This window comes from Geotrypetes seraphini, chromosome 3, assembly GCF_902459505.1.
Source record: "Geotrypetes seraphini chromosome 3, aGeoSer1.1, whole genome shotgun sequence".
Taxonomy (NCBI): domain Eukaryota; kingdom Metazoa; phylum Chordata; class Amphibia; order Gymnophiona; family Dermophiidae; genus Geotrypetes; species Geotrypetes seraphini.
In genome coordinates, this window is record NC_047086.1 from 25583942 (window position 1) to 25598201 (window position 14260).

A 14260-nucleotide genomic window follows, 5' to 3' on the forward strand; every position below is an offset into this window, starting at 1 on the left:
GGAATCCATTCTGTGTGTGTCTGCGTAATTCATTGGACTATGCACTCCAAACTAAAACTGGATCCCGAAAAAACCCAAGATTTTCCTGGCAAGTCCCAATAACAAGATCGTGAACACCTCCCTGAGACTAAATGGATCAGACTACCCAATTAATCCCACAACCAAAATCCTTGGCGTCACCCTGGTCCCAAGCCTGACATTTGAAGATCACACTAATGCTCAATTAAAAAAATGCTTTCTCGCTCTATGGAAACTTCGTACCATTAAACAATACTTAGATTTCTTTTCCTTTCGACTGCTGGTTCAAGCCATGATCTTAACTTAGACTACTGCAATATTATATACTTGGGATCTCTCAAGAAAACCATGAAACGACTGAGAGTCATCCAAAATGCTGCAGTCCGTCTCATTTATGGCCTCAAGAAATCAGACCATGTAAGCCCATATTACAAAAAACTACACTGGCTGCCTGTGGAAGCAAGGGTCATTTTTAAGTTTGCTTGTCTTTGCTTCAAAACCATGACAGCTTCATCCCCATCCTATCTCTCACCAATTCAAATTCCCAGGCACAACTACCGTATTTTCACTCATATACCGCGCACCCGTGTAAAACACGCTCATGGGTATAGCACGCAGGAAACTGTAATTTATGTAAAGAAATTTTTATATACCGCGCATGCCGCCCCGACTCTCCTCTGGCCGCCCCGACTCTCCTTTCGCCCGCCCCAACTCTCCTCTCCCCCTTGAAGTCCTGTCCCACCCCTGAAAGCCTGATGCCCCCCCCCCCGACATCCGATTCACCCCCCGCAGGACCGCTCGCACCCTCACCTCGAAGGACCACTCGCACTCCCACAGCCTCCCCCCCCATCACGGAGAAGCTGCCTACCGTTGTCCTGCTGCTTCCTCTGCCGGCGGTCCCGCCCCTTCTCTGAGCCCTGTGTCTACACTGCTTCCTCTTCCGGCGGTCCCGCCCTTTCTCTGACATCAAAGAAAGGGCGAGACCGCCGGAAGAGGAAGCAGCGTAGACGCAGGGCTCAGAGAAGGGGCGGGACCGCCGGAAGAGGAAGCAGCAGGACAACGGTAGGCAGCTTCTCCGTGATGGGGGGGGGTGGGGAGGCTGTGGGGGTGTGAGCGGTCCTTCGGGGTGGGGGTGCGGGTGCGAGTGCAAACGCGAGCGGTCCTTCGGGGTGGGGGTGCGAGCGGTCCTGCGGGGTGAATCGGACGTCGGGGGGGGGGAGAACTATGTAAAAAAAAAGTGTACAACGCGCTCACGAATATAACGCGCATGGTTATACACGGTTTGTAAAATCGTGTATAACGCGCCCGTTATATGCATGAAAATACGGTAATACACGCAGTACCTACTTATTCGCTTTTCCATCCCTAAAGGGCTGCACCTACAAGAGATACCTCGATAGAACACTATCATTCCAAGCAGGCAAATGGAACAAATGTTTAACCAACTCCATCTCAAATGCACTTTTGTACCAAACGTTTAGGAAATCAATACAAACTTATCTCTTTGACAGATTTCTCTGACCCCACTTCAACCTGAAGTACCTCAACCTGATATACTTCCAAAACACTTCCAGATAAACTTGACTAAACTTAACATGCCAATGTAATTTCGAAAGTTCTCTGTAATGTCGCTGTCTGTATACAGTCTCTTCCCTTGTAAACCGCTTAGAACTGTTTGTGGTATGGCGGTATATAAAAATAAAGTTGTTATTATTATTATTATTACCTCAGAACCCTGAAAGAAAACTTAAGATCATATCATTATCTTAATGGACTTTGCAGAGAACTGTTCTTTTATAGTCCAGGAAGCAGTCCAAGGCTTTCACTGGGAAAATAGCCAAGCAGCTTTGCATCCCTTTATGCTTTATTTCAGTTCTGGCTCAGGACTTTAGAATTCGAGCCTGTTGCAGTTCATGCCTTTTTGAAAGCTTTAATTGCTTTTATGAATCAGCTGATTCCTGGAATCAAAAATGTGCACAATACAACCATTTCATTAATCTTTTGCTGCCATTACAAAGACTTTGGAATTTCTGCTGAATAGAATTTGTTTGGTATTAGTCATGGAAAATCGCCTTCAAAGAAGTCAAGCAAAATTGGTGAGGGAAGATCTCCCTAAGCTGAACCCATGCTGACTTTGTCTCATTAAATCATGTTTGTCCACGTGCTTCACAATTTTACTTTTTATAATTGTTTCCACCATTTTGCCCAGCACTGAAGTGAGGCTTACTGGTCTGTAATTTCCCAGAACCCCCTTGGAACCCTTTTTAAAAACAAATTTCTAACAATTTGCTTGTGGTTTTTATTTTTTTTTTCTGTTTCTGTTTTGAATATATGTGTGCTGTACCTTGCCTCTCTATTCAATGCCTTCTTTTAAGGATCAGTGTTTTTTTGGTCAAGTATTTGAGAGACTTCAGGCCCCGTGGGCTTCCTGAAGAAAGACAATGTACTTCAGGTGGAGGTCAGATGAGAAGAGGGTGGCTTTGTACCCTGAAGGAGGTATCGGCCATCTAAGCCAGAAGAGCAGAACCCTTTCCAGGCACAGCAAGTAGAAAGGAGGCAATAGAGAGACCCACAATTCAGTGACATTTTACAGGTCTGTTCCAAGTTACCAGTTTACAGGTGCCTGTGTGGTTTCTACCAGAACTGTACCCTGATCACCTCAGACTAGTGGGTGATATCTATAATTCGAGGTAGGTATGTTCCAAATCTTATTGTCCTTTGGAAAATGGTGGCCCTGCAGCCCTGTTTTTACCTCTCCAGTGAACAGAATGGTGATAAGAGACTGTGCTCAGGCTGTACAAGCGGAAACCATTACGTTAGTAGTAATGGTAGAGAAGGGCAGATGGCTCTCTACTTCACATGTTTCATAGTGCCTGAGAAGAGAGGTCTGTTCTATAGTGCAACGTTGTGTACATCTCACAAAATGCTGATCAGATGAGGCAATATGCAAGTGTAGAGCATGTTTTTGCTTTATTCATCTTTTTTTTTATAATTGTGTGAACAGCAGCTTAAAATTGTGCAATTTTATTTTGTTGATCTGTAGGGTTGCTTTGTGTTTAAGCCAAGCAACAAAAAGAGGAAGACGTCTCTAACAACAGGTTAGTGCATCTTGAACCATATTACTGTGTACATCATTAAAACCCATGACAACCATGACTTCATTTTAAAATGCCCAAGTAAAGATTAACTGGAAATTACTATCACATATGAGCACAATTAAAAATGTGATGGATTTCTGGAAATAGTTAAAAGCCTTATTGTTTAACTTCTGTTTTTATATTTATTCTTTATTGATTGCACTTTGTCACGCTTAGGAGCAGCGTCAAGATACCGCTTTTCAGCTAAAAATAAACCAGGCTGATTACAACAGTTCCACTTTTTTTTTATAGGACCAAACATACGAGCTTCCTCCTCCTTAATCAAGTCTCCAACTGTACTCTACGCCTGGGATTGCTCTATACTGTCCACAGCTTGGTAAAAAAAAAAAAAAAAACAACCACCAAAATCAAAGGGATTCTTCAGGGCAGCCTACTTACTACCCCTGATCTAAAGAGTTTCTAACAAAAATCAGTAAACGTTAACCCCTGCACCCCCCCAAAAAAAAACAACCCAGACTCTTCTGGGCAGCTTCATTGCCACCCCTAACCCAAAAAGAGAAAGTTTCTTCAAAATCAGCAAAGATTCAGAGGTCCCCCCCCCCCCTTTTCATTCTCCAAAAAGTTGCTTTGGAAGGATCCACAATTCAGTGACAGTTTACAGGTCTATTCCAAGCTTCCAGTTTACAGGTGGTTGTGGGGTTTCAACCAGGACTGTACCCAGATCACGTCGGACTACACTCTCAACTCTACTCAAAGTACCTTTGCTTGCTGTGGCCAAGTACTTCCACGACAAGTTTCACAAGATTAACCTTCAGTTCTCGACCTTATCGCCTCCACCTCTCATTCCTTCCGTCTGCCCTTTCAACCCCTGCCATCTTTTCTTCTTTCTCTGAAATTGAGGAGGAAACTTAACATTTCATCTCTTCCTCCAAACTCGCTGCCTGTTCCTCTGATCCCATCCCCACCCAACTATTGATCACCATCTCTCCTACAGTCATCCCTGCTATCTGCCATATCCTCAACTTATTGCTCTCCACTGTGACTGTACTCGATGTCTTCAAACGTGCTATAGTTAACATAGCTCCTCAAAAAACCCATTTTCCTTCCTCCCTTTCTTATCCAAGCTACTCAAATGTGCTATTCACCGCCATTGCCCTGACTTTCTTTTTGTCTCGAGCTATCCTGGATCTGCTTCAGTCGGGCTTTCACCCTGTTCATTCTACAGAAACTGGAAGGGCTGTGGCTCACTGGTTGAGTTGCTGCCTCTGCACTCAGAGGCTGTGAGATCAAATCCCAGTTCTGCTCCTTGTGACCCTGAGCAAGTCACTTAATCCTCCAATGTCTACTGCTTTGAATGTCAACTTTGAAATGCCAAAGTGATAAAAAGGTCCCCATTCCCTATCCCTTGCAGAATCTCCAATGATGCTCCTGGCCAAATCCAAAGGCCTCTACTCTGTCCTCATTCGCCTTGATCTATCTACAGTGTTTGACACTGTAGATCACCACTTACTCATCAATACGCTGTATTCACTTGGGTTTCAAGGCTGTTATCTCATGGTTTTCATCCTATCTTTCCCATCGCACTTTTAGCATATGCTCTGGAGGTGCCTCAGTGTACCTCAGGACTCTGTCCTGGGACTTCTTCCCTTCTTCATCTACACTTCTTCCCTTAGTGTTCTGATCTCTCCCACAGCTTCCAGTACCGTCTCTATGCTGACGACTTGCAAATCTACCTCTCTACACCTGAAAGTTTTACATCCAGTCCTGCGTCTCAGCCTGCCTAGCTGACATTGCAACCTGGATGTCTCACTGCCATCTAAAATGAAACATGGCGAAGACTGAACTCCTTATCTTTCCTCCTAAACCTTCCTTTCCACTTTTCTCCATCTCGGTGGATAACACTCATCCTCCCTGTCTTGACAGCTTGCAATCTTGGGGTCATCTTTGACTCATCTCTTTCGTTCTCTTCGCATATTTATTTATTTATTTTTAGTGTTTATATACCATTTATAGTCTAAGTCAGTGGTTCCCAACCCTGTCCTGGAGGACCACCAGGCCAATCGGGTTTTCAGGCTAGCCCTAATGAATATGTATGAGAGAGATTTGCATATAATGGAAGTGACAGGCATGCAAATCTGCTCCATGCATATTCATTAGGGTTATCTTGAAAACCAATTTGGCCTAGTGGTCCTCCAGGACAGGGTTGGGAACCACTGGTCTAAGTGATTTACATTCAGGTACTCAAGCATTTTTCCCTATCTGTCCCAATGGGCTCGCATTCTGTCTAATGTACCTGGGGCAGTGGGGGATTAAGTGACTTGCCCAGAGTCATAAGGAGCATTGTGGATTTGAACTTACAACCACAGGGTGCTGAGGCTGTAGCTCAAACCACTGCACAATACACTGCCCAACACTATCCAACAGACTGCCCATATAAAGAGTATTTCTTCTTATGGGGGGAGGGGATGCCTATTCAGTATATAGATAAAAATCCTTATATGGATCACGCCAAAGGTTTGCTGCAATATTTTAGTTGTTAACACAGAGAAAAGGTATAGATAATATTTTTAACTGCATTGACTCTCCAGGATATATTTAACTCTAAACATCTGTCCAAATTCTTGTAAAAGAGGCCTAGAGTTTAATTCTTTTAAGTGATCCATATCTGCTGTTAAAAGTTCATGCTCAAATATTTAATATGAGACACAGTCCATCTGATAAAGTGTTATAATTGTAGAGAGGATCAAAAGGTATTAGAAATTTAATATTTAAATTTTGGTTTTTATTTATTTAAAATTTTAAAAAAATTCTTTAACAGTGCATGCAGTACAGATAACAAAGATACTAAGAGGCATAAGCCCTCTTCTATCAAACTGCGGTAGCAGTTTTTAGCACGGTGAGCCGCGCTGAATGGCCCACACTGCTCCTGGCGCTCCCTAGAGTTCCTATGAGTGTCAGGAGCAGCGCAGGCCATTCAACGCGGCTCTCTGTGCTAAAAACTGCCAGCGCAGTTTGATAGAGGCCCTTAGACTTACAAACTTACATAGTAATCTATGGAATTTTGTAAGTCTGCTTTGAAAATGAGCCCCATAGTCATATATCCAAGTAAAGAAATGAGAAACAAATCGCATGTCCTTTTTTTTATCTATCTAGCTGATTATTTTAATGCTGGCCTGAAAGATGTAGAAGATGGCAGTGTTCGGTTTGAAACCAGCCAGTCGCTGTGGCAAGAAATGAAATTGGAGACAGAGGTTAGAGCTCTATTTTACATTATTGTTGACGACTTGCATCACAGGTTACCTGGAAATAAATTGTAAATAAAAAATTAAAATCTTATTTATTAATAACAAAAAAGCCCCCACCCCCACACAATTACACAGTTTAATTAGAAGCCAGGTTTAAAAAAAAAGAATTTCAAATTTTTTGTAATGTTAAAAAGAATTAGCCACTACTGCCTCCTTTTAAGTAGGCGGTAATTTTTCGGCTAGCGCACACTAAATGCTAGCGCACCTTTGTAAAAGGAGCCCCAAATGTTTTATTAAAACTTGTTCTTTATCGCTCTCTAGACCGGTACAGTTCTTTACTGATGGGTAATAGCTCACTGTGATCAGCAGGTGGAGACTGAGACTAAAACTTTGGTTATAGTATATTAACTGAGGCTCCCCCTCCTAAACCAGTCTTGCTCAGACTCCAAGCAGGTAGTAAGATAGAAAAAAATTAAGGCTCCCTTTGTTAGAGCTGTTGGATTGAGATCAAGATGGCGTCGAGAACGAAAGCCTGAACTAGCTGCGCTGCTTACCTCTTCTAAACCAGCAGCTGTGGTGACTCTCCCCATGTTTTAATATGGGGAAGAGGAAGGGAGCTTTTCGCCCTAACCCTCCGGCGACTGGAGCCTCTCAGCAGTTGGTCCAAACGTCGGTACAGAGCACGTTTGCCCGCTCGGGTGAAGAAACCTGTCACACTTCGGGGGAAAGCCCGGAACTTTTGGGCAATCTCAGCGCGGGACCGAGCCGGCCGTCATTGAGCCCGGAGCAAAGGCCAATTCCTCCCCAACCCGGAAGCAAACTGATGCAGGGGCTAGAGGGAGTCCTTACATACTAGAGAAGGAAGGTCGGATCTCACTATGAGAGGGACACCTGCACTGGACTCTTTAAAAGAAAGAGCAGGTGAACAAGGTCAGCTAATTCCCTGCATCAGAGGAGAAGAGGTGAGAGACGCTTCGGGAGGGAGAGCTGTTATTTTTGGGGAGTTGAAAAAGCCTGAAAGGATTGATATGGAAGTACTCTGGCAGGCCACATCAGTCATGGATTCCAACCTGAAATTAACCTTCTACTTTGAAAGTGGATTATGGTACTGTCTTTTCTAAGGTGGAGCAACAAGGGATAATATTAACTAATTTAAAGGAAAAATTGGAGAAGCAAGAAGAGGATTTAGGACAAATGAAAAGAGTGGAATTGGAAAGGATTAAAGAGAGCTCCTATATATCACGTAAAATGGAAAACTTTGAGAACCAACTACGGAAAAATAACTTAAGAATTTTGAATTTTCCAAAATGTCCTATTATCTCACCAGTAGAAATAGTAAGAAAATATTTTCAGGAGATCTTGGCCATTCCAATGGAGAATTTACCTCCAATTGTGAGAGCTTATTACCTGAATATTAAACGGCCACAAGGGGAGTCTACTCCTATCGAAAAGTTACCAGCTCAAAATGTGGACATGGACTTGTCAACTTATTTAGAAAATTCCCTTGAGGTCATGACTGATAGAACTACTTTGTTGCTTACATTAGCCTTGGAAAGTGACAGGGAATTTATTTTACATTTGTATTTCCGTCATATTAATGACAAGTTTTTGGGCTCTAACATAGAAACATAGAGTATGATGGCAGAAAAGGGCCCAACATGTCTGCCCACTCAAAAGAACCCTCCCCTTAAAAGAACACTCCCTCTAAGCAATTCCCCGAAGTGAACCCACATGTTTATCCCATTGTTTCTTGAATTCGAGCACATTGCTGGCCTCAACTACCTGACGTGGAAGGCCATTCCAACAGTCAACCACCCTTTCGGTAAAGAAGTACTTCCTGATGTCGCCATGAAATCTCCCACCCTTGAGTTTGAGCGGATGCCCTCTTGTTGCCGTAGGACCCGTAAGAAAAAGGATATCTTCCTCCACCTCGGTACGGCCTGTAAGATATTTGAACATCTCTATCATGTCTCCCCTCTCTCTGCGTACTTCGAGAGAATATAACTGCAGCCTGCTTAGACGTTCTTCATATGGGAGATCCTTGAGTCCTGAGACCATCTTAGTGGCCATTTGCTGAACCGATTCCATTTTCTTCACATCCTTTTGATAATGTGGCCTCCAAAACAACACAGTACTCCAGATGAGGTCTCACCATGGACCTGTACAACGGCATTATGACTTCAGGCTTTCAGCTGACAAAACTTCTTCGGATGCAACCCAGCATTTGTCTAGCCTTGGCCGAAGCTTTCTCCACTTGAGTAGCAGTCTTCATATCTTTGCTAATGATTACACCCAGGTCTCGTTCTGCGACAGTTTTTGTTAAGGTTTCACCATTTAGGGTTTATGTTCTGCTGGGGTTACTGCTACCAAGGAGCATAACCTTACACTTTTTGGCATTAAAACTCAGTTGCCAAGTATTAGACCATTGTTCTAGTAAAAGTAGGTCCTGCCTCATAGTGTCGGGCACGGTTGCGCTGTCAATCATGTTGCATAGCTTAGCGTCATCAGCGAATAGTGTAATTTTACCTCAAAGTCCCTGAGGCAGGTCTCATACAAAGATATTAAACAGTATCGGATCCAAGACCAAGCTCTGCGGCACTCCACTGATTACTTACGATGTTTCTGAGGGGTACCATTTACCACCACCCTCTGAAGTCTACCACTGCCGTCAATGTTTCTCCTGGTCCCATCGTTTTCATCTTATTCAATAACCTACGGTGTGGGACACTGTCAAAAGCCTTACTGAAGTCCAAATACATGATATCCAGAGACTCTCCCTTGTCCAGTTGTTTCGTTACCAAGGCAAAGAAGCTTATCAGATTGGATTGACAAGACCTTCCCTTTGTGAATCCATGCTGGTGGGGATCCCTCAGCCTCTCGTCATCCAGAATTCAACGTTTCCATAAGTTTACACACTATTGATGTGAGACTCACCGGTCTGTAATTTTCAGCCTCTGACCTGCATCCCTTTTTGTGGAGCAGTTTTCCAGTCCAAGGGGACTTTTCCCTTGCTTAGGGAAAGATTGAAAAGCACAGTTAACGGCTCTGCCAGGATATCTCTCAGTTCCCGAAGTACTCTGGGGTGTAGATTATCCGGTCCCATGGCTTTGTTCACCTTTAGCCTCGATAGCTCATGGTATACATTGCTTGCGGTAAATTCAAAATCCCGGAACGGGTCCTCCGAGCACTCCCTTGTTTGCAGCTGCAAATTTTTCCTAATTTAGCTCAAAAAACCCAGAAACATAGAAAAGAATTATTGGCCTTAAAACCAAGAGTTCTTGCTTTAGGGGCTACATTTCTTGTTAAAGTTCCCTCAAGATGTTATGTGCTATTTCAAAATAAGAACTTTTTATTTTTTGAGCTCAAACAGTTATTGGAATTTATTGCTTCTAAAGAAGGTTTGGTAACCATGAATAATTAGGTATGACCTTCCATCTGGCTGTGGGATAGGATATCTTGTGTCGTTAACTCTAATATAATTTAATAGTTGATTTGAAGTTTATTTCCTTTCTTAATCTCATAAATATTGTGGGCTAAATAAGAGTTAATATTACTCGTTTATATTGTGTTGTTCTTTGTTAATCCTAAATTTCTTCATCTCTAATCTGTATCAAGTTATGATTGCATACTTTTAATATGTAATATGTAAAAATTCAATAAAAATAGAGCTGTTGGATTTTATTTAGGACTCCTGGTCCCCTTTCTGGTGCCGGATGGAGCTTGGACAGGTCCTATTTGGGGCTCCATCCAACCTCGGGGGTGTCAAACCCGGCGGGTCTCGAATTGGGTCCCTCTCCCCCCCCCTCCACTTCCCCAAGCTTTTGTAGAGGTGCCTCAGCTGGCATCCTGGCTACCGATACTGGTCAGGCCTCCAGCTTAGAGAGCCAGTGGAGTCTGATCTGAGGGGGAAAAAACCCCAAATCCTGAGGCTGTGCCGGTCTAAAGGGTTCTTTCCCTTTAAATTTACTGTGTTTTTGTACTAACCGGCACTTAGCAAGGGAAAAAGTGCTCATTGTGCTCCAGACACGAAACACTCGTAGCCAGTCTGTGCAAGCGCTGTGCAGGCTGGAGCGGAGAGTGATCCTCTACGGCATCGGGTGCCGCCAACCAGGGATTCCTCAGCCATCTCTTTTCCAAGTTGAAGAGCCCTAATCTTTTTAGTATCATCATATGAGAGGAGTTCCATCCCGTTTATCATCTTGGTCGCTCTTCTTTGAATCTTTTGTAGTGCCGCTATATCTTTCTTGAGATAAGGAGACCAGAATTGATTACAATACTCCAGGTGAGGTTGCACCATGGAGCGATACAGATGCATTATAACATTATTAGTTTTGTTAACCATCCATTTTTTTAAATAATTCCTAGCATCTTGTTTGCTTTTTTGGTCACCAACGCACATTGATGGGAAGGTTTCATCGTATTGTCTACAATGACACCCAGATCTTTTTCTTGGGCGCTAACACCCAAGGTGAACCGTAGTATCTGGTAACTATGATTTAGGTTATTCTTCCCAATGTGCATCACTTTGCATTTGCCCACCTTAAATTTCATCTGCCACTTGGACGCCCAGTCTTCCAATTTCCTAAGGTCTGCCAGCAATTTTTCGCAATCCTCGTGCATTTTAACAACTTTGAACAGTTTAGTATCATCAGCAAATTTAATCACCTCACTCGTTCCAATTTCCAGATCAACCGCTATAATAAAACCCTTAGCGGACATGCTTAGTTGAAACTCCGTGCATCCATGATCTGTGCCTCCGTGCCCCCGCATGCGCAGTAAAAGGAGCATGGTTTCTTCCGGTGGTTCCCACATACGTAGTGGGAAGAAGGAGCGTGCAGCAATTTCTCCATCTTGACAACGAGCGTTAGAGCCTGCGGCGGTTTAAACATTGCCTTCTCTCTGAAATGCTGCGAAAACCAGGAGACTTCTCCATGTGCTACAGATTGCCTTCCCTCCGTGACACTGGACAGGAGGCGCAGGGAAGGGGGGCTGCTAGACGGGGGAGGTAAAAGGAAAGGAGAAGGGCTATTGCTGGACAGGGTGAGCAGGGAGGACGGGGGGAGCAGGGAAGGGCTACTGCTGGACAGGGAGCCGGGATGGTGTGCTGCTGGACAGGAGGGAGGTAAAAGGAAGGAAGAAGGGGTACTGCTGGACAGGGGGGATCAGGGAAGGGCTACTGCTGGACAGGGGGGAGGTAAAATAAAGGAAGAAAGCTACAGCTGGACAGGGGGAGCAGGGAAGGGCTACTGCTGGAAAGGGGGCACAGGGAAGGGGTACTGCTGGAAAGGGGGGAGGTAAAAGGAAGGGAGAAGGGCTACTGCTGGACAGGGGGCACAGGGAAGGGCTACTGCTGGACAGGGTGAGCAGGGAAGGGGTGCTGCTGGACAGAGGGGAGGTAAAAGGAAGGGCAAAGGGCTATTGCTGGACAGGGGGAGCAGGGAAGGGGTTCTGCTGGACAGGAGGGAGCAGGGAAGTGCTACTGCTGGACGGGGGAGGTAAAAGGAAGGGAGAAGGGCTGCTGCTGGATAGGGGGAGCAGGGAAGGGCTACTGCTGGACATGTGGGAACAGGGAATGGGGTACTGCTAGACAGGGGGGGAGGTAAAAGGAAGGGAGAAGAGCTACTACTGGACAGAGAGCCGGGATGGTGTGCTGCTGGACAGGAGGGAGGTAAAAGGAAGGGAGAAGGGGTACTACTGGACAGAGAGCCGGGATGGTGTGCTGCTGGACAGGAGGGAGCAGGGAAGGGCTACTGCTGGACAGGGGGGAGGTAAAAGAAAGGTAGAAGGGCTACAGCTGAACAGGGGGAGCAGGGAAGGGCTACTGCTGGAAAGGGGGGGAGGTAAAAGGAAGGGAAAAGGGCTACTGCTGGACAGGGGAAGCAGGGAATGGGTGCTGCTGGATGGGGGAGGTAAAAGGAAGGGAAAAGGGCTACTGCTGGAGAGGGGGCACAGAGAAGGGCTACTGCTGGATGGGGGGAGGTAAAAGGAAGGGCAAAGGGCTATTGCTGGACAGGGGAAGCAGGGAAGGGGTGCTGCTGGACAGGAGGGAGCAGGGAAGGGCTACTGCTGGATGGGAGAGGTAAAAGGAAGGGAGAAGGGCTACTCCTGGACAGGGGGAGCAGGGAAGGGCTACTGCTGGACAGGGGGCAAAGGGAATGGGGTACTGCTGGACAGGGGGGGAGGTAAAAAGAAGGGAGAAGGGCTACTACTGGACAGAGAGCCGGGATGGTGTGCTGCTTGACAGGAGGGAGGTAAAAAGAAGGGGGAAGGGCTACTGCTGGACAGGGGGGAGGTAAAAGAAATGGAGAAGAGCTACATCTGAACAGGGGGAGCAGGGAAGGGCTACTGCTGGAAAGGTGGCATAAGGAAGGGGTACTGCTGGAAAGGGGGGGGTAAAAACAAGGGAGAAGGGCTACTGCTGGACAGGGGGAGCAGGGAAGGGGTGCTGCTGGACGGAGGAGGTAAAAGGAAGGGCGAAGGGCTACTGCTGGACAGGGGGAGCAGATAAGGGGTGCTGCTGGATGGAGGAGGTAAAAGGAAGGGCGAAGGGCTACTGCTGGACAGGGGGAGCAGGGAAGGGTTACTGCTGGATGGGGGAGGTAAAAGGAAGGGAGAAGGGCTACTGCTAGACAGGAGGAGCAGGGAAAGGGGTACTGCAGGACAGGGGGAGAGACAGAAAGAAAGACAGACAGACAGGGGGCCAGGGAGAGAGAAAGAAAGAAATGGGGCAGGGAGAGAGAAAGAATGATAGACAGAAAGAAAGAAAGAAATGATTACGTCTACACATTTATTCTAGCACCCGTTAATGTAATGGGCTAAAAAAGTAGTTTATAAATAAGTTAAATAGCACCAGTCCCAGTACAGATCACTGTGGCACTTGAATAGTGGTTCGTGGACTGTAGGGGGCGATAGCTGTGGTATGTTAATGGAATGGACAGTGCAGGACATGATGGTGCAGTATTTTGTGGAGTTTTTCTACAAAAACGTCTGCTTTTTGTATGGTTCTGGGTAACTCTAGTTAGATACAAGCATATGTGTTAGTTAAGGCCACGCCCAATAGAAGCGTACGAAAAGTTGGTGAATAAAAATCTGAATGTGAATGTAGCCAAGGCCAGAAAAACACACTACAGATTAATATTAAGGAAAAGCATAATAATATTCTTTTTATGTACTTCACTATTAAGCCAGACCATAGAGGAATTCAGGATGTACATGATACATAGAAAGATATTAAGAACTCCATCTTGAGGTAGTGACTCCATTTCGTGTTAGGGACTTTCTGTCTGTCTTTGTCCATTTCCCACCTTGAGCCTCGTGGGTCTAATTGATAACAGATGTGTTTGAGCTGGGTATACTGGGCATAGAAGAAAAGCTTTCTTGCATTAAATATGAATGAGATATATTGTGTGGATCTGTGGATGAAAGGGGCCCTGAATGAATGATGGATGTATAAAAGATATGTGAAAGAATGGTATGTACTTAATTTCCAATATTTTATATAGTTTAAACCTGAAGAAACTCTAAGGAGAAATCCTTAGGTAACATCTGGAAATGGTTAGCTTAAATCCAGGAATACTGTTACCATGGAAACCCTCTAGAGGACCACCAGTATAGGGAGGGGTCTGGGGTTTTCTGAGTCTGTGTGTCAGTGAAACTTGAAACTGCCAGTTTTCAGAGCAGGGGGGAATAGCCCTCCTTTCTATGGTGTTGATAGAGACAAGAACTTTTCAACAGTTTTGGATTCAAAGTTTCTTTGGATATGTAATAATGTATATTCAAAAATGAATGTAAACAAAAATATAATTTCTGAAACTTATTTCATGTTAAAAGAAAGTTCTTTGTCCAAATTTAAGGATAGCCTCTGTTAATGGATTGGCTGACAAGTAATGATGTCATGCA

At 44.8% G+C, this 14260-nt stretch overlaps 1 protein-coding gene across 2 annotated transcripts in view; it reads left to right on the forward strand.

The window, feature by feature from the left end:
* Positions 1–14260, forward strand: part of ORC3 (origin recognition complex subunit 3) — a 172328-nt gene that overhangs the window by 10876 nt on the left and 147192 nt on the right. For both annotated transcript variants that reach the window (XM_033939886.1, XM_033939887.1), the window contains exons 2-3: positions 3062–3116; positions 6270–6367. In XM_033939886.1, coding sequence (XP_033795777.1) covers positions 3062–3116; positions 6270–6367 — 153 coding nt within the window. The remainder of the gene's footprint in view (positions 1–3061; positions 3117–6269; positions 6368–14260) is intronic.